Source organism: Protopterus annectens, chromosome 2.part2, assembly GCF_019279795.1.
Source record: "Protopterus annectens isolate FY-2018-M chromosome 2.part2, PAN1.0, whole genome shotgun sequence".
Classification (NCBI taxonomy): Eukaryota; Metazoa; Chordata; order Ceratodontiformes; family Protopteridae; genus Protopterus; species Protopterus annectens.
Genome location: NC_056730.1, coordinates 640853094 through 640874570, shown reverse-complemented (window position 1 = coordinate 640874570; position 21477 = coordinate 640853094). Strand labels below are relative to the sequence as shown.

The window sequence follows — 21477 nt, the reverse complement described above, 5'->3', positions numbered from 1 at the left end:
TTCATCAACGCCCCTTTTGATGGATCATCCCTCTTTGGGAAGACTGTACGCGACACACTAACCCAGAGTGAGAAGGATGGAAAGACTTTGTCAGCCTTCGGAATCCGCTTCTCTAACCCCCAGAGGTCCTATTCCAGGAACCAAAAGGGGCAAAAGAAGATGTGGTTCCGGAAATCACAGTCCTTTTGTGACACCCAGGAATACTCGTCCCCCAGAGGCAGAGGGGGTCCCAGAAACTTTGGGTCTAGGGAACCTTTTTCCGACAGACCCGCACAGCAACCCTGAGGGGTTGTCCAGCTGCTCTACTCTGGAGGCAGTCGGGGGAAGATTTTCCTTACATCCAGCGGCATGGGAGTCCATTACTGCAGACCTCTGGGTGTTAAGCATCATATCCAGAGGATATTCTTTCCCCTTCATTTCATGTCCCATAACTCCAGCACGCCTTCCAGATGTTCCACCCGCTCACAGGGAGGCTGCAGCCTTAGAGGTTTCAAAGCTGCTGCAAAAATGAGCCATCGAGCCGGTCCCCCCAGATCAATCTGGATCAGGCCTCTACTCCAGGTTCTTTTTACTGCCAAAGAAGACGGGGGACCTCAGGCCCATTCTGGACCTGTCTATCCTCAACCTGTCGGTAGAGAAACAAAAATTTCGGATGGTCACTCTACAGTCCATTCTACCTTTTCTGACAGAATGCGACTGGATGTGTTCGTTAGACCTCCAGGACGCTTACTATCACATCAAGGTCCACAGGAGCTCCAGGAGGTTTCTACGCTTCCGGCTAGGGGCCAGTCACTTTCAATTAAGAGCCATACCCTTTGGTCTCACCACAGCCCCCAAGGTGTTCACCAAGGTTATGGCGGTCGTAGCGGCTCACCTGAGACTTCAGGGCATTCAGGTATTCCCATACCTAGACGACTGGCTCTTCACTGCATCCACCAAACGTCTCTTGTGTCAGGCCCTACACTACTTCCTCGGTCTGGCTCACAAGTTAGGCATCATGATCAATATCAACAAGTCCCACCTGGCTCCGGTTTAGCTCATAGACTTCATCGGGGCATGGTTGGATTCGATTCAGTCAAAGATTTTTCTCACCCCGGAAAGGATAGAAATTCTCAGACTCCATGTATCGGCTATCTTGGATCACTCGGTAGTCACAGCAGCCAATGTTCTCAGGGCCCTGGGTTCGATGGCAGCCACAATCTCTATCCTCCCTCATGCACGTCTTCACACGAGAGTTCTTCAGTGGAATCTAGCAGTTCAATGGTCCTGGCTAGACCTTCCGATGAATTTCCACATCCGAATCAATCGGACATGCAGAACGTCACTCCAGTGGTGGCTTCAATCAGCGGACATTTTCGTGGGGTGCAGCTTTCTAGCCCCTCCGGCTCAAGCCACGGTGACCACAGACACTTCCCAGCTCAGGTGGTGGGACACTTCCTGGGAAGGACGGTCCAGGGCACGTGGTCCCCTCCAGACACCAAGCTACACATCAGTGTCCTGGAGATGAGGGCAGTGCTTTTAGCGTTGAGAGCCTTTCACCCTGTCCTACCTCCAGGGATGGTAGCCATTCAATCAGGCAACATGTCTGCAGTCTGGTATATAAACAAACAGGGAGGGACCCGATCCTACCCCCTTTGTCGTGAGACCATGAGGGTTTGGGAGTGGGCCATATCCACCAGCTGGTTTCTTATAGCAACACACATCCCAGGACGCTCCAACATTCTAGCAGACTGTCTCAGCAGGGCAATCCTTCTGCCTTATGAGTGGTCTCTGAAACAATCAGTGGTGAAGAAGATCTTTGTATTTGGGGGTCAACCTTGCTGCGATCTCTTCGCATCTCCTTCCATCGCGAAGTGCAGCAACTTCTTCGCTCTGATCCCCCCTCTGGGGGATGTCCCCAGGGACTCTCTAGTCCATGCTTGGCCTCCCGGGCTACTGTATGCTTATCCCCCATTACCTCTTATTCCCAAGTTCCTTCAGAGAGCTTGCCGGCTGCAGTGCAAAGTCATTCTCATAGCTCCCTTCTGGCCGCGTCAAGTGTGGTTTCCCTTCCTGTGGTCTCACCTGTTGGCTCCTCCATGGACTCTAGATCCATGCCCGGATCTGATTTCTCACCCGTCGGGCTTGCCCCTGCCCAACCTGGACAGTCTCAAGCTGACGGTGTGGCTGCTCCAGTTCCCATGATCATCAGGACTCCCGGACTTTCGTCCCCTGTTAAGAATATTCTGGTAGCTTCTCTTAAAGCCTCCACTAGGAAACTCTACAATAGCAAGTGAAGACGTTTTTGCGTTTGGGCCTCTCAGCGCAATCTGAATCCATTTACAGCCCCCGTTCCGGTCATTCTGGATTTTCTGGCCAATCTTTTTCGATCAGGCACAAGTGCTTCTACCATCAAGGTTCAGCTGGCTGCCATCTCTAATTTTCATGTGGGTGAAAATAAGGTTGGTCTGGCTTCTGCCGAATTGTGTAAAGCTTTCCTGAAGGGAACCTTTTTATTGCGACCACCAGTTAAAGAAACGGTGCCCCCCTGGGATCTGACTTTAGTCCTTCAGGCTTTGACCTCTCCCCCCTTCAAGCCAGCCAGTTCAGTTCCGATGAAGTTTTTGTCATGGAAGACAGCCTTCTTGGTCGCCATCACGTCAGCCAAGAGACTTTCTGAGTTGTAGGCCTTATCCTCCTTGCACCCCATTTGGTTTTCCTCAAGGATAGGGTTTTGCTGCGTATGAACCCTTCCTTTCTTCCCAAGGTGTCCTCACAGCCAATATTAATCAATCTATAAATTTGCCAGTCTTCTTCCCAAATTTCCAAAATAGAGGTGAACGTAAGCTTCATTTATTGGATGTCCATAGACAGCTTCGTTTTTACCTCCATAGGACCAAACCCGTCCGGAAGTCGGATCAATTGTTTGTCTCCTTTTCAAAACCATTTTTGGGCAAAGCGGTTTTGAAAGTGTCCTTAACAAGGTGGATCACTCTCTGTATTGCACAGGTTTATAAGGACAAAAGTTTATCTCCTCCTGGTGTATTGAGGGCTCATTCCACTAGGGCAATGGCCACTTATGCAGCCTTCTGGTCAAGAGTTCCGTTAGACGATATCTGTGCGGCAGCGACTTGGGCCAATTCGCACACGTTCATCTCTCATTATAAATTGGATCTTATTTCTAGAGGGAGAGCATCCTTTGGCTCTGCAGTGCTCAGGAATATCCTTCCATAAGGGCCTGCCAGGAATAATAGTAGCTGGGGACTCTGTCTCATATGTGCAGAATGAATGAAGTCAGCTACTTCAGATAAAGAAGTTATGTTCTTACCATAACATTCCATCTGAGTAGTAGACTTCATTCTTCTGCACCTTCCCTCCCTCCATCCCCCTCACTTTCAGGTTTTTCCTGTTTAGGATTGTGATTATGTTGCCACTTGTGTCAGCAAACTCGATCTGGGGATAGATAGGAGGAAGTGATGTAATATAGGTAAGGGATGGGCTTGGAGCTCGGAGCTGATGCTTGAAAAGTTTTGCCGGCTCGGATCTGAATCGGATCTGTATACCCATATGTGCAGAAGAATGAAGTCTACTACTCAGATGGAACGTTATGGTAAAAACATAACTTCTTTATTACCCTCAATTACCCTCATCAGTTTTTATCCAAAGAAAAAGAAATTCTGGCTGGAAAATCCCAGTTTCTGTTGAACCCAAGAAAGACAAAATTCTTTCTATATACTTCCAAACAGATGTGACCAAAAACAAAAAAAAAAAGAAAAAAAAAAAAAACAAAACAAAACAAAAAAAACAAAACAAAAAAAAAACAAACTTCATTGTAACTTCAGTCAACAGCACAAAAATAGAAATGGTTACATCTACTGTTGATCACCAGAAGTCTACATACAGCTGCTTTTGGGCCTACCTACATTAATTCAGGTCTATATTACTTTGTCAAAGATGAAATTCCCTGAACCTCTGTTCATCGAACATTATTCAGCAAATGTTCCCTTCAGCAAACATTCACATCAGTGAACATTTTACACAGGGAACAGAGTTAGTTGGCCAGCAGTAGGAAATTTGCCCTTTTCCCTACTATAGTGCGATCACGGAGATGGTATGCATAAGTATGGGGGGAGGGTGCAGCCTCCCCCCACCTTGGTGGGTTTGATATGCTACTCTGTCTGTGATGGTCAGAGTGGTGGACAAGTAACTCAATTTCCTGTGTAAAACATTTCTGATGTGAATGTTCGCTGAATGGAACGTTCACTGAATAATGTTTGATGAATGGAGGTTCAAGGAATTTTATCTCTGATGAATTGATATAGGCTCCACTAATTCTTTAATGTCAGCTATTTTCCTGACATAACTGTACCTAGCAGTTTTTGTGATTATTGACATGGTGTGCAATCCTAACCTGGGGAGAACTGTAATTGATTGTACTTCATTACTGATGACCTCATCGGTATTAACTGTAACATGACATGCATTGATGGAGTCCTATATTCATAATATGTACCACCAGTTATTATGGTTATTCTGCCCTTATCTCTAACAATGGACAGACTGTTGCCAAAAAAAGAGAAAGATTATATTTTGAGATGAGTAGATGGACATTCTTCAGATCAGTTCTTTACCTTTAATATCATCCCACAAAATAAGTCTCAGTACTATACAATGATCAGCTTGGTTTTGCATTACATTTGTATTAAAACAGTCTTTTCTAAGAAATATATTCCCTTCCTTGTCTTATAGGTTCATAGGTTCATAGGTAGGTACTAGGCTATCGGCCCAAGGGCATACGTAAGCCTAGCCAACAAGGTTCCCTGGCTTACGCCACCCAAGAAAGTTATTTTCCTGTGCCACTGTCAAGCAGAGGCACAGAAGTGATCCCCAGGGTGTACTTCCTATTTCCCATCCACTCATCAAGATTTTTCTTGAAGAGTGCTAATGAAGGACTTTGCTTGACATAGATGGGTAGCCTGTTCCAGAGTATGGGAAGTCTCTGGGACAGGAATCTATCCCTGCAGCATGTCCTGTTTATTGTAGTGACAAGGTTTAGGTCCCTAGAGCATGTAGCTCGGAGGGATTGGGATTTCTTTAGGAGTAGCATGTCCAACAGCTCTGGGTTTGACATAGCTTTACATGTTAGGCAGAGATCACCTCGGAGTAGGCGATATGCTATGGAGTAAAGCTGGAGTTTTTTGAGGCAGTCAGTGTAGGGCATTTGTTTGAGGCCAGTAATCCTCTTTGTGAGGTACTTCTGTGGCCTTTCCAGCTGCTGCAGATGTCTTGTGAGGTACATTCCAAAAGGGGCATTGTACTCTATAATGGGTCTAATGAGTGTCGAGTAGAGGGGAACAATGACCTCTTTTTTCCTGGATGAGAACCCTTTTATGATGAGGTGTGCCACATAGAAGGACTTCCTGACTACTGTGGCGATGTGACTAGCAAAGGAGAGACTACTGTCCACCTGGGTCCCAAGGTCTCTTATCACACATTCGGTGTTAAGTAGATTGCTGCCTTTATGGTAGTTCATGGGTACAGAGTTTTTACCAAAGGGGATGACACTGCACTTTTTGGCATTGAGCTTGAGGCCATGGCTCTAACACCAGGCATCTGTCTCAGCGAGGCCTTCTGTAGGATGTCCACATCAGTTGGGGACTTGACTATAGCTCCTATTTATTTATTTTATTTTATTTTACATTTGCTAACCGGGCTAGTCCAACTGGATATATTTCCATTTTCAGCAGAGGCCCGGGGAGAAAAGCTCCAAAAGTAACATAAAAAAATTCACATTACAATTATGAAAGGGCTCCTAGTTTGCAGTCATCTGCGAACTTCGTTAGCCAGAGGCCTACTGTGTTAGCCTGTACTTCAGAGAAGTAGATACCAAACAATAGAGGTCCCAGGATGCTGTGGTACTCCACTTGGTACTGCTTTGAGGTCAGATTTGGAGTCTGAAACTTTTACAGTGTGGGTTCTGTCAGTGAGCCAGTTGGCAACCCATCTTGTGACGTAAGGATTTATACCTAGTTTAGTGAGTTTAGCTATAATTCCAGAATAGGGGATGGTGTTGAAAGCCTTGGCGAGGTCAAGATAGGCTGTGTGAACCATCTTACCCTCATCTACGGCTTTGGTGACTGCCTCAAATAAGTCAATCAGGTTCAGGAGGCATGATCTGCCTTTCACAAACCCAAACTGGGTGGGATCCAGAGTTTAGAGGTTACCAGTGTCTTTGTTTATGAGTTCCATGATGATACGTTCCATGGCCTTGCAGACCAGGTTCGTCAGGCTAATAGATTGATAGTTCCCGGGATCAGTGGTGGCTCCCCCTTTGAGGAGTGGGATAACTGTTGCTGTGCGCCATTCAGTGGGCACAAAGCCTGATGCGAGGCTATTATTGAACATGGTGCTTAAGTGGGGAGCCAGTTCATTCTGAAGTTCATGTAAAATGCAGCCTGGGATTTTGTCCGGTCCCTTGGATGCTGTGTTTTTGGCTTTAGAGAGTGCAGCTTTTACCTGCGTAGTTGTGATTGCAGGGACTCTGCATTCTTCCCGTATAGATATGGGCCCTTTGGGGGGGGGGGGGTAAAGTTAGTACTGAACCTATCTGCCAGGAAGTTTGGCAATATCAGTTGGTTCTGTAATTTTCGTGCCGTTGTGCTGTAACTCAGAGCAGATCTGGGTGTTGCCATCGATATTCTTGACATAGCTATAGAATGCTTTGTGGTTGTCCTTAGAATTAGTGGCAATTTTGTTTTCGTAGCTAGCTTTGGAGGATCTTATAAGGGATCTCAGCTTTTTACTGAGGCTGACCAGGGAGCTCCTTCACTCATGGGAATTTACTCTGTTTTGCAACAGTTTCTTCCTTCTGCTTCTGTTGTACATTTTGTTTATGGCAGGGGACCACCAGATTGGCTTCCTATTTTTGGAGGATAGCGTCTTGGTTCTGTTTGGGATAGCACGATCCATGCACTCGTGTAAGTGCTTATAGAGTGCATTTGTGTAGGATTCACCAGTTGTAACTGTATTGTCCATCTGCATGGGTGTCATGAAGTTCGCCACTTCTGTCTTAAAGAACATGAAGTTGGCTTTGGAGAAATTTTTTACCATGGTTTCCTTAATGGGGGGTGGGGGCGGGATGTGAATATCAAGGGTGATTAGCTTATTGTCGGATCGGCCCAACGAGGAGTTGACTTCAGGTGTGGAACACTCATGTTGATAATGACTAGGTCTAGGATATTGTTGCCCCTGGTGGGGGTGTAGATAAGTTGATCCAGGGCATTGGAGTTTATGAATTCCAGAAAGTGTTGAGCTAAGGAGTTGGTACACGAGTAGTTTTCCTAGTTAAGGATGGAGTAGTTGAAGTCGCCCATTATTAGGGTGTTTGGTTGAACCCTAATATTTTCCAGTACATCAAGAAAAGAGGAGTGGGAATCCTGAGGCATGGTGGGGGATCTGTAGCAAGCTACAATTTGGACTGCAGTTTTGCCCAGAGTTAGTTGCAGTTGGATAACCTTGAATGCATTATGTTGGGCAACTAGCCTGGAGGTGTGGATATCCTTAATGAATATGGACACACCTCCACCTTTGGTGTTTCAGTCCAGGTTACATGGCCGAAAAGTGTGGTATGAGTTATAGCCTGGTAGCGCAGGGGTGCTCTCTGGAGCCTTGAACCAGGTCTCAGTCACTACACAGGTATCGATGTTCTCCATTTTAAAGAGTGCCTCGAGTGAGTGCATTTTGAGATTTAGACTTCTAGCATTGAGTAGCATTACCCTCAGTTTTTACTTGCCTGTTCCTGTTACCGTGGTGAATTTGTTATTTGAACCTTGCCTAAAAAAGGCACTATAGGGGCAGCAAGAGCCTTAGCCAGTATCTGGAATCCCAGGGGAACAGATGCAGGCCATCTGTGGCAAAGCATCGTGGTCTGTCGACCATGTCATCCCAAGCAGACAGATACTGGATCCCCTTAGAATGACACCAGAAGCTTAGCCAATTGTTGAAGTCAATCATTTTGTCCTTGTACTGCGGTATCATTCTGGGCATGCTACTCAGGGCTAGGGTCATACCTGCCTGGGCTACAAGAGCGGAGAGCTCTTCCATGTCTCTTTTCATGTAGTCCAGGGAGGTACGTCTCAGGTCATTCACACCAACATGGGCAATGACAGTCATATTTGTACTTGTTGTGGAGTGACCTGAGTGCATGGGTTATGTGGCGGATCCTGGCACCCGACAGGCAGCTGACAGTAACCTTCTCCTTGTTTAGCCTGGTGAGTGGGACATCAGTGTGCCTGACTATAGAGTCACCAATGACTAGTGTGTTGGGTACGTTGTTTTGCCTTATTGGCTGTGGTTGAGTGGCACACTGAGTCTGTGGGCTATGTGTCATTTGGGTTGTGTTGGTGGATGGATGTTGCTTCTGTTTCTGCTTTGGAGGTCTCTGTTGCTTAGACAGATTATTATTGGGAGCCTCCATGAATGTTTTTGTGTTACTATGTGTGGACTATGTGATGAGTGTGGTGTGGTGCAAATGTTTACCTTCTCCTCATGACTGTCAAGTTCAGTCTTGGTTGGAGAGAGCTTTACCTCCAGTTTAGCTAGATAAGTGCATCTCTCACAGGTTGTAGTTGGGTGGTAGGAGGAGAGGGTTGTCTGTGTACATGAGGCAATTTCTACATTGCCTCAAGATGCCCAGATTCATCAGATTGACAGGAGAGAACACTGGGAGCTGACCCTTGGACATGCCTGAATACAAAGCTATTTTCCTCTAGATAAGTGAGGAAAGTGAGTACAAGAGCTGTTTTTCTCTAAGCAAGTGAGAAAAGTAACTACAAAAACTGTTTTCCTCTAGGTAATGAGGAAGGTTGAGTGCTATAGTAATTAGTTGTTTATTTAGTGCTTACAAGTCTTATTGAGTTTGCATACCTTTCCATCTTATACTTTGGCTTCAAGTTACTTTTTGTTATCATTTCATTGACCCATAGCTTATTACTTGGTATAACTTTATTTCTGAACTCATACTGGATCTTCATTCTAGCTGATGTTTATCCGGATGTGGTATGTATTGTCTTGTATCCCTGACTGTACTCCGGATGGCCAAGGTTTGATTAGTGACCTGAACACTAGAGGATGCAACTAAAGAGAGATGAGAGTGAGTGGATAATGTCAGATGATTATCCTTGGGGGATTGGTGTAGTCTTACCACAATAATTTTATCAAGGGAAAGTCCTAGGTTTAAGGACTTATGTAATGGACAAAGTGGATGAACTTGCTAAGGAAGGTACACAGTCTTGTCAGCAATATGGACATACCTTTCAACTGTCTATATTTTTGTAGAATGTCCATATTTTTTCTTTATATTTTATACCTGTTCCTCATAAAATTTGTGGAATTCTTGCAAATGGATGAGGATTGAGGTCACTAAATAATGACATACAATGTGTGTTTCAGACTTCATATCTTTCAGAAAATGCATGTTAACACAAATCCTGTTATTCTAGCAACTTTCTAAGTTTATAAGAGCAATATTTAAAATCTGTCTCTGTTTTGAGGCCTTTTTCCACCTATTATTTTAGGCTTGTCTACATTTCTTGTGCTAAGAGGTTGAGAGTTATGAATACGGGTATGGTAAGTAAGTATGTACTCATATAGGCTTAGCAGAGCAAACAGTACAGTTTGTAGCAAACAGAGGGAACAATAGGAACATTCAAAAATCTCCTTAACTTCATAGAATGATGGCTATTGTCTATGTGTCCAGTGAAGCTAGGGGTTGGAGAAATGAACTCATCAGTTTGGAATGGGATCTTGATGGTCATGGAGTATCCATGTTAAAAAAAAATATTTAAAAAATGTTTGTGCCTTTGTCATTATATTTTCTTCAAGACAGTGAAGTAATACGTGAACCTTGTTGTTTTTACCTCACATATGTTTTAGTAAAACTTCTTACTGTGGTTCTGGACTACCTAGAGTGTGTTTTTGGTCTTAATTGTGGTGAAAATTTCACTGTTGCTAGAGAGCCTGAAGTTTTGTTGTAAATTTCAAAGTGAAGTCGGGTACTTTGACTTATGTGTTGTAATACCCCATTTGAGGAGAAATAACTCAGGACCTTTTCTCCATCCAAAATACACTAAAAGGAATGTGAGTTGTGTGGAAATATAAAAGTAGATTAATAGAGTATTAGTTGACCCTTACACAGTTAAAAGATTAAACTGCTGATTGAATACTCACACTATACTTCTTCTGGCATTTCCCAGTTAGGGGTCGCCACAGTGGATCACTGTCTGCTCATGACTGACGGTGGAGTTTTACAGTGTCGAGTTGGCAGCCCAGTGCCCAACCTTCCACAGAAGGCACACATGCACGCACTCACACCTAGGGCCAATTTACGGTGTCCAATCCACCTACAGCATGTCTTTGAGATGAAACCGGAGCACCCAGAGGAAACCCACGCGACCACAGGGAGGACATGCAGACTACACACAGAAGGCACCCCAGCCGAGGATCAAACTGGAGAACCTCTTGCTGTGAGGTGGCAACACTAACTGCTGCACCACCGTGGCCGCCCTGAATACTCACACTATACTAAACTGTTTAAAAAAGCATGATGTGGTACCTTGTGAATCCCTGATCATAAATTATACTTTATCACTGCGTTGCAGTCACAGCCCATACCTCATATGTACGTACATTCCATATTAACTCAAGCGGCACATTTCCAGAACCAGAAGTGGATGTCTTGTAGTCCGTCAGTGGTTAGTCACACCACAGGAGAGAATGGAGTACAGCCAGCCGACAATGTTCACATAGCAGCCCAGACCTTTTTCTTTATATTAGTAGAATGACTGCACCCATAGTTACATTATGACAGAAATAAATACTTATCCTTTTCAGTGTTCATGACTTAGCATATCCCTTGTCACTTTTCTAGAAGGGAACCAAATAGCATTCTGTTTATTATCACAAAGCACTAATTTTAAATAAAGTTATGCAAATTAACTTTGTCTCCTGCTCTTTTGGGTTTAAAGAAGAGAAATTGGGTATACGGCAGTTGATTAACGTGTCAGCAGATAACTAGGATTTTGTAATCAGTAGCATTAGTGTTGGTTCATATCTTTCAACAAAGCTTCTCCAAACTGTGTATTGTTTTATTCTGCTACTGAGTGTTAACTTGAATTGATCAGAAAAACAAGACAGTTAAAATTTTTTTTCTTTTTTTTTTATTGTAAACATATGAAGCTAAGCTTCTCTGTTCATTCAATGCATTAACCAGACTATATCCTAGATTATAAAGCATTTTATTTCTGATTGAAACTTAATTTAAAAGTGACATTTTAAATACTCTAGTAGTCATTGTATTAACATTTTAAGCATTGCATTCTGGGTTGCAAGATGTTAATAGTTTGTTTTTATTTTGTATTTTTTTTATTTATTTTTGCTGACCAGATAAATCCACTTGGCAGAAGTAGCTCTTTTTAAATACAAACCAGGAGTTAAGTTATTTCCCCAAAATCATAGATTTCAAGTGGAGAATGATAGGCAATCATTGCTTTACCCTCGAGTGCTAAATCACTAGACATTATTCTTATGGAAGGACCTATATGAGACAGCTGCCATTTCAGTGTTTGGCAAAGTCAAAAAAGAAATACTCAACTATGAAACTGGATATAAAGTATCTAGGCTTACAAATGGGTACATATGAAGACAGCTGATGTTAAAACAGCATTTGGTGGAAAGGATCTCAGAAACCTCAGCTTTAGAAGCTACCTGATCAATATGGCACTGTGCCAATGGGGTGGTTATTGTAGATCTTGCATAGGGGTAGTTTAATAAATCTGATGCTTATTGTTGAATATTCTCTTTTAAAATTATTGCGCTAGTACCCCTACAGTATTCCGGACTGAGGTAAACAGTAACATCATTTTTTTCTTAACACCATTGTTGTTATCTATAGCATGCTCCATGAAACAGATGCTGGACACATGACATTTCTGGAGGAAGTGTTTGAAAACCAAGTTCGATTACCTGGTGGTCAGTGGATCCACATGAGTGAAGCATATACAGATGTGGTAAGTGATTGCCAAAGCCAGACAGCACTTGTCTGTGGGGCCAGCATTTGAAACAATTCTCACAGACTTTGCCTGAAGCTCTGATTGCTTGTTTGGTGATTTGTGGTATATATTAACAGTCTTCTGTGATAACTGTGCTTTACACTCACTGCCACATTGTTATACGTTGTTTTAGAGCGATCCCTCACATAATAGTCAAAGTACGTGCATGACGTAATATACTTACCGTGATTCTTTTTATCAGTAATAAAGACTTGTGTACAAGTAGGCAGACTGACGACTGCTTTCCAAATTCTGGGGAAGAAATGTAAGTATTCTAAGTAGGTACAGTATTCGATTTATGTCAGGTCAGGCCACGGTCAAAGGATGTGGCAGGTTAGTAAATGTCATATTTCATGTAAGGAGCAGTGATTTAGTATTTTCATTAATCCTTTGGCAGCACAGTTAACATTTGATGGGAAGGAAGGAAGGAGCAGAGTTGCCTGATATGCAGAATAAGTTTCAGATGGGTGTTTAAAAGGCTGGATGTTATTCATAGAAAAGCACTCATCTCTTCCTAGGTGTGAGCTGAATTAATGCTGTGAAAATCAGTCAGAGGACGTCAAGCAATATTCACATGGGCAGTCTGTCTACTGGGAATCCTTGCAAAGCTTAGTGAGAGGGATGATAAGGAGTTGTCTATCAAGAGAGACATAAGAGACTGAAGCTTTCTGCAAGAGAAGGCAGGGATCTGTTGCTATCATCAGGAAGTGTAACTGTGGAACCATTTGAACAAATGGATCCAAAGCCAAAAGCTGGGATGCTTGCTGAGCAGTAGACGTTGCTCCATAAAGTTAAAAGCCACAGTTTAGGGTTAAGTTGCAGAAGATTCCCTGGGCTATTCATTGAGTAGTACTGAATGTAGGAATAAAATATAGATTGAGCTATAGTGTGTACTTAAAAAAGAAGTCCCCGGGTATTAAAGAGGCTTGTAAGTTGCTGTTATCTGCAACTGAGGATGACTTCAGAAAACCTAGAATTAAGTTAGTACAATTAGTTTCTTATTATGAAAAAGAGAACGTGTTGTGGCAGGTTTGACAACCTTAAAAGAGATGTGTTTCCATAAGTTAAGGCATCTTTCACTCTCCATTTCTAGGCTACATGCCATATTCTTCAGCAGAATGCCTGCTAAAATTTTGCATTTAAAGAGATAGAAAGCCTGCCTATCTTCTCTTCCATGACTTATTTTGTCAAAACATGTTTTATGCCTTCATGGAAATGGATCTCATTCCTACGCTAAGCCAGGAGATATTTTAAAATTCATTGAAATTGCTACTGTGTCATCCTTTGATTTGCTAAGACTGCTCTTTTCAGTATTTTCAGCATTACCAGAAATGTCTTCTTCTGTGCTTCTCACAGGGTTGCCAGAAACAGTATTTAAGTGTGCTTGAAATATAATGTATATTCACTCAGCTGATCTGTGGCTTACTGAAGCAGGCTTGGTCTCCTTGTTCCAAGCTGCGTGAGGTTTTCTGTGTATGTACAGTTAGCATACAGATCTGTAAATGCTGATACACAGGACACTAGTCATTAGGGCTGATCACTGGTTTGATGATTAATGCTACCTTTGTCCTTTTTTTCTCCTCACTCACCATCTGTCTTTCTTGCTTCTGCTTTTAAACATTTGCTGTTCGGTCAGTTCAATGTGATAAGCACTTAGACACAACATATACAGCTATCAGAATATGGGTCATCGGCCTGAGGACATTGTTAATAACCGATAACTGTGCATTCAGGATTCATTGTGTTAAACACGTTCATCTTTACGGAAAATGTGCAAGTCTTTCACAATCTCTAGATAAAAGGATGGTTGCAAATATCTTTGTACAGATGTTTGTTGTAGTTCTGCTATTAAAGGCAGACTTCTTGAATACCAGTGAGCTGAAAGGATGAAAAAACACAGACCTAAAGCACAGAAGGGCAAAAAAATCAACTTTAATTTTTTGCAGCATCTTTGAATGAGAGAGAAATCTCCCAAGAAAAGTTGATCTTTTCCAGCACGCACTTAACTGCACCTGCAGTGATTTCTTATGGAAAACAGCATTCAGCATTATACATTTTGTCTTTTTTCTTCTTGCTAGTGATGCTTTAGCAGTTTTCCCTCGAACAACTGTAGTGAAGCTGTGAACCTCAGACTTCTAGCTGGGGGGCCTTTTGTTGGCTATGTTTTCGTTTCCTTAGCTTCATTTTTCCACTTGTCTTATATTAGATTTTTTATAGTTTCTTTAATCTTATTTATGCATTCTGCATCGCTGTTATCTTCCATTAACTCTTTATAGATGTCTTTCAGAGCTGATTAATTTCTTCTAGTTTTTGAGATGCTATTTCTACTCTTTCTGTTTTCCTTTTTGGTTGTCTGTAGATGTTCTTGGGTCATCCTTAAACTGTTTGTTGATATCTTTAATCTGGTATATATTGCTATTTTTTCCATTTTGTAGCATGTCGTGTTAATCTATTTGTTATTTGAAACTATCTCAATTATTTCATTTACAATACTTAACTATTTTATTAATCCACTACAATATATGTCTTATGCATTTCCTGCATTCTCTCTTCTTGTATATATAGTTGTTTATTTCTTTTCATTTCCTGTCTAACAATTTCAGGGTTGCAGGGAGCCAGTCTTCCATAACAACCAGTGGGCATAAAAAAAAAAAAAAAAAAAAAATCACAAGCGCTGAACAGGATGCTAGATCATTGCAGGACATGTAAACATATGGTACACATACATGGAAACAATGTGGAATATCACCAGGCCTGTTGTGGCATGTCTTTTGAAAGTGGGAAGGAACATGACACCCTGACAAAAAGTTATGCAGCCACTGGGAGACTATAGAACCTTTGATGATCACGCATCTCAGCTTGGAATCAAACTGCAGCACTGTGAGATAGCAATAATACTGCTGGACCACTTTGCTGACCCACCCCTTATACAGTAATATATAGATAAAAACATTCCCTTAGATTATTTTATTCTTAATTAATAATTTTTCTTTGATCTGCTTTTTCTGTTATCCTTTCGAAGTACGATTCTATGTGGGTTTTCAAATGACTCTCTTCGATGCTGCGTTGAAAGTTAATTTTGTAAAGTTTCTTTGTGCAATTGTGTATCACTTTATCATGCATTTATGAGAACACTGCTTTTAATGTGCCATCATTAGGGGGACTTGTGAGTCTGGAGGTCACTTCCTATTTGATCCTTCACTTCTGTTTCTGATTGGCACTTTTTGAAATGCTAAACAGCTTAATTTATAATCTGTGTTGTTCTCTGCATCATATTTACCACATCTGATTGTCTACCTGTATACATCTTCACATAGTTTGAAATGGGTGTAGTCATATAAGCCTGTGTACAATATTTTTTATGAAAGCATGTTCCACTTATTTTGTTCCCCTTTCCATTTCCCTTCTTCTTTCTTTTTGCTGTTAATTCTAGAGTTGTTCTCTTCTCCTACCATACTTCATTTATTAGGGTATTTAGTGTCTTTCATCATCATATTTTGCTTCAGTCTGTCCCAGGGTTATATCTGTAGACTTTTTTTTTCTGAAGCATTTTCTCCTATTTTCTGTGTTTCATTTTAGACTTTTATAGTGTAATCCAGCCACTTTTTTTGAAGCGGCATTTGATGCACTGTAATGGGCAACATTTTACTTCCATTTTGATGATGTCACTTTCTACATGATTTAGCAATGTGGCAGGGTCATTACCTGCTGTAGAAATATCTACACTGTCGTGCTGTCCTGGGCTAGGATTTTTTTCCTCTTGCAACTCTTGCACAGAGCCAGTATTTTTATTTTTTATTTATTTTTTGGGAGCATATTCTTTTGTAATATGTGAGAATATCATATTCTGTAATGCTGAAGAAGTTATTTCAAGTAGTGTTTTGTGGGTTTAGTGTTGTCATTGTGTTTAGCATTTACTTGTAGTGATTTTGACTAACCCAAACTACTTTGTAGAAGGATTTAGGGCATTTTGTAATGAATGACTTTTGCAATGTGCAGCTGTAGTTTAAGATTACTTTTACTTAAGAAAAAATAGATTACTTTTGCTTATACTGGTACGTTTTGCTCTTGGAGCCAGAGCACTTTACTCATGTTAGGGTTTATGCCCTTTCTCCACTGTTCTGTAGGAGAACTGCCCCATAACTCAAAAAAACATGTTTATTTCATCATATCTTGATGTTTCCTTCAGTTTTAACACCACTCAGGTAGTATATTTACTTTTTTATTTATTTTTATGTGTGATACCACAGTCAGCCCACATGGGGTCCAACAACTTGACATTAATTTGTTTTTCAGCCTTCCTCTTGGTATCCCACAATCCATTGTATGGTTGAAGAATATTATATCATGCATGCATCTTATCTGAAGAGTTCATACGCTTCCATTCACTTTGCATTGCATGTGACAGACTTCTTGCTTTCTATTTACTCAGGTTTGATTAAAAGTTCTTGTGGTTCAGTGACTGCCATGATCCGTCTTTTAGCTCATCTTTCAAGACATGCTTTCTAAGTGCTTTTCACTGTGGTTGCATTTCAAACTCTCAAATTTGTATTCTTTTATTATACCTCAGTTGTAGTCTTTCATCTCCTTTCCCATCCCTCAAAACATCCCCCTTCCTTGCTGTCAAACTACTAGCAGTAATTTCAGCTGTTTGCCCCTGTAATTGAGACCTCACATCTGTTTTCTTTACTGTTGTTTGTTTGTCTTTCGGCTTTTCCCAGTTAGGGGTCGTCACAGCGGAACTCGGGTCCGTTAATGATTGGCAGTAGATTTTCACGAATGCCAAGATGCCAGCTTGTCTTTCGACCACCCACCCAACCGCGTGGAGGACATGCAGACTCCACACAGAAGGCACTCCCCGCACTTCAGCCGAGAATCGAACATGAGAACCTCTTGCTGTGAGGCAACAAAGCTTCCGCTGCACCACTTCGGAATAATACATCTGTTTTCTTTACTACAAGTAGTATTCTGAATTGAAGGACTGTTAATTCATTCAAGCCTATAGTGTCTTTTTGTATAGTTATGGTTAACACTCAAAGCTCCTTATGGCGTTCAGACTTTTCTTGGTTCTGACATTTTAACTAAGTAACTTAGCAGATTATAATAGGCAGAAATAGAAAGGGCAAGGATTTATTAATAAAAATAACACTAAGGTTGTTAATCTAGGAGGTCCTGCAGTAGAAATGCTTTGATTGTATTATGCTTTTTCAGTTGATTTTTCAGAAAATGCTCTGGAATGCAATGATGTATGCAGATTGCTAAGAGGTGGAACATTTCACACCATGTAGAAGTTTGTGATGCACACTGAATAGACGGGCTTATGATCGCCTTTGCTCTGTTTTTAACCCATATTCCTTTTCAGTTCATACTATGTTGTTTAGCATTGCTTCAGTTTCTCTGCTCAAGAATCATGGCTAAAGGAAAAATAATCAAGGACAAAAAGCATAAAATCAAGGGCATTTTTTGTAGTATGATTCTGTCACGCAATGAATGAAAATTTTAACAATGTGCATTTTCTGAATGTTAACATTACAGCAACAGCGATCCTGATTAATTTAACGTATGATCAAAAAAATTGAAGGACAAGGCAAAAATAGTCAAATTGGGGGGGGGGGTGGCTAAAGTGTACATATGTGTATATAAGAGCCACAAGTTGGCCATAATTTATTCACTTTTTATCACAGTTAGATGCATACAGTAAGTGGCGATCTTTGGTGGTCTGGGCTGGATATGTGGGAAAGGAACACATTGGTCCATTGGCACAGGGAGTAGTGTTACCATTTCAAAGTACTTGTTTCTATTTGAGTTCTTGACTGTGCTCCATCTGTGTGGAGTCTGTGTGTCCTTCCTATCTGTATATGGGTTTAATTTAAGTGCTTGGGATTCTGCAACTTCCCCAGACTGTGTTGTATGTAGATTGATGTTCTCTGAATGTGTCTGTCTTGTGATAATGTGGTTTGTCAGGAATAGTGTGTGTGTGTGTGTGTGTGTGTGTGTGTGTGTGTGTGTGTGTGTGTGTGTGTTTGTGAATGCGTCTGTCTGTTTGTCTGTGAAAAATTATATTGGTGGATATCTACATAAATCTCCTTGGTAATGAAAAAATAAGGCATAGCCTACATCCTAGAACATCTAGACACTCAAATCTTCTGGGGGCCTTCATTCTTGGCTGTATAAGTAGCTTAGTAAGGTCCTCTGCTATAGCCCACATCTAGTCTAAAAATGACTCCACTCAGAGGTGGACACAGAGATCACTATATTTTGTGTTGGGGGGCAGGGGTACTCCGGTCATTGTTTCATTAATGTTCCTGACGGTCAACTTGAGAGTTGTGCACACAAGGTCTAAAGGTTTGTGTATTGTCTGTGGACAGAGTGGTCATTGTTTGTTTAGCTTTCCTCAAAATCACATCTTAGAGTTGTATACATAGGGTCACTATAGCTTGTCTTGGGCCAGGGTACTAAGTAGGAGCAATAAGTTGGAGTAAATTACTGTGGGTGTTATTTTTCAACTTTCTTCACAATTTAAATCAGATGTTTATATAGGTGGCTGTCAGATAAGAGTAGGGGAAAGGAGACATGCTACATATGTACAGTTAACAACAACAGGCTGAAGAATGTCTTTGTGCTCTATGTGTTCCTTCAGGTTTGTCCTAGTTTGACTTCAGAGGGGTATACTGAAGGTGTGCTTAGGGCTGAGACAACATGCAGTGTAGATGTATGACAGCATCGATTTGAAATGTGTGATTATGGACATTTGTCATTTGAAGTCCCTCTCAATTTAATACTAGAGGGGTAAGGTGGAAAGCAGTCATCATATATATATATATATATATATATATATATATATATATGATTTATTTTTCCTCATAAGCATTTTGTATCAGTTTTGTGGGTAACAACTAATCAGTTTATTGGTTACAACTGTCACCATTCTTAAATTTTAAGCCCTAGACATAACTTCTTCCTTAAAATAAAATAAAATAAAGTGAAATTTACTAAGTCTTGATTTTTTGTTCAGGTCACCACTGAACCAAAAGGTTGCGGGACAAATCTCTCAAACTCACCTCAGAGAATTTAGAACTCTAAAACTTTTAGTAGCCTTCTGGCCTATAGACCCCCAGTTAATTCTTTCTTAGATACTTATACAGTATTCTGTTGGACATTTAAGATGATGTGTTAAAAAGGATGTAGGAAAAAGCTGACAATTAAGACAATGTTTAATTAAACAAAACAGGTATTCAGGATAGAATGAGGAGACAAGAAGTAGAGGAAAAACAAGGAAGCAGTGGGATGTATGCCGGGGTGAGAATAGATAGTAGGAGTAGGGACTGGCATGGAACACATTGCCTTTGGCTTCATGTCATCCAAGGTTACCCATGCAGTCACTATGTGTGGAAATTAAAAACTGGTGCCTCTGGGCATGTTTTGCTAAAACACCCAGAAGCAAGGGTGTGTTTTCATTCTGCAGGAGTATGGCTTATTTGTCAGGAAATGGAAGGATGAAAAGATGTCAACCCTAATCAGGGATAATCAGTTAAATCAAGTGTCAGGTATGGTGTTTGCCTCCAGATTACACACCTTGTACAAGTTATGATAGTTGATTACTAGGCTAACAATCCCAGGAAGCCTTTTTAAAGCTGAGCATACTTCCTAAACTGAGGATAAAATCTTGTATCTTGCATTTGAGAGGTAAACACCTTAACCATTATAACGCAAAAAATGCCCAATAAACACCAGGTACCTCCACAGACAGAAAAAACGTAGATAACAGTTCAAAAAACGCTGTAGAGGCAGGCTAAAATATGCTCCAGGATATTAAAACCAAAACGTCTCCCAACTTGACAAAACCAGTGCTGTCTTTATTGCAACACAAGCGCTTTCACTCACAGCTTCTTCAGGTGTACATACATAGCAAAAAAAAACATTAAAAAACATACATATAAATTCAAAAGAAAAAATAGAGATCTCTAAGATACATGAAAGTGATAGGTATGGGGACATTAGGGATAGGACAGAGGAAGTAGAGGCCAAATGGATAATTATGCTAAGGGCTAATTATGGCCATGGGCTTAATGATAGCGTCCCCATTAAACCAGCACTGAGGAAAAGAACATTACATAGATAGATTTAATAATGTTGTTGTAATGTTTTTACATGAGTGCATTTTGCATATTTATTTCTTTTGAATTTATATGTATGTTTTTTAATGTTTTTTAATGTATTTAATGTGTATGGGACCATATGACTTTAAGGTAATTAGTCATGTGTTTTTACCTGAGTATATAAGAAGGTGGATTTTATTGCTATGTATGTACACCTGAAGAAGCTGTGAGTGAAAGCGCTTGTGTTGCAATAAAGACAGTACTGGTTTTGTCAAGTTGGGAGACGTTTTGGTTTTCATATCCTGGAGCATATTTTAGCCTGCCTCTACAGCGTTTTTTGACCTTAACCATTGTGCCATCGCCAACTGTCATGACATAATATTACTGAGCATGTTTTTGTACACTGATATCATTGTCAATATGCATTTAGATTAAAACACTGTATTAGCTTTGCTGTGCATTGAGGTGCATATGGCACAGATGAGAAAAAAGCTTTATTAAGTAGTAATGTAGCTTATTTCTCAGATTATCATAATGCATTCTGGGTCCATGGAATTGATGCTGTGATTAGGACTAAGGCTACTCAATAGCCGTGAGTGTTAATTACTGCAGAAGTGTCCACTCCTGGTAAGTGTGTGACATCTATGTTAGTGTTATGTAGGGCTGCACACAATGGTAGGACTGTTTTTCCAAACATTTTTGCATATCATGTTATTTGATGACTACAAAAAGCTGGTCAAAATCATATTTATTTATTTATCCGCTATTGTTGTTTAAATAAAACATGCCTTATAACAATGCTGCTTTATGCAAACAGTAAAAGTGCCCCTGCCCCCTCACCCACCAGCAATTCATGACTTAATAACAATTCATTTACAGCACATTTTTGAGACTACAGGAGCACACAATGGGACACAGAAGTGTTAATGGGGCTGTGAATACAGAGCAAAAAATGTGCATACATTAACAAATAAACTAAAGATTAGCAGATACCCAGTAACTGGCCACTTAGCACTGTTAGTAAGGGATACTGGTAAATAAGTAATCAGTTTATCATTCTGTGTTTACAATAACATAACTCACTATTTGCCCTGGATAAAAGGACCACACAGACAGCACAGACAGTATGCATGCTCACCTCCTATATTTTATTAGAAACTGTTGTATTGCCTTACACATGTTCACTGTATTTTTAGAACATAAATTATGAAGAATGATGCTTATATCCTTTACATGTAACCACCACTTCCTCATTACTTGTGTTGTACAGTTTATGCCCTCATCGTCCCTTT

General features: G+C 40.9%; 1 protein-coding gene across 5 annotated transcripts in view; it reads left to right on the top strand.

Annotated features, from left to right (window-relative positions):
* Nucleotides 1-21477, top strand: part of DYSF (dysferlin) — a 3914743-nt gene that overhangs the window by 2264218 nt on the left and 1629048 nt on the right. For all 5 annotated transcript variants that reach the window (XM_044064060.1, XM_044064063.1, XM_044064061.1 and 2 more), the window contains one exon: nucleotides 11930-12044. In XM_044064060.1, coding sequence (XP_043919995.1) covers nucleotides 11930-12044 — 115 coding nt within the window. The remainder of the gene's footprint in view (nucleotides 1-11929; nucleotides 12045-21477) is intronic.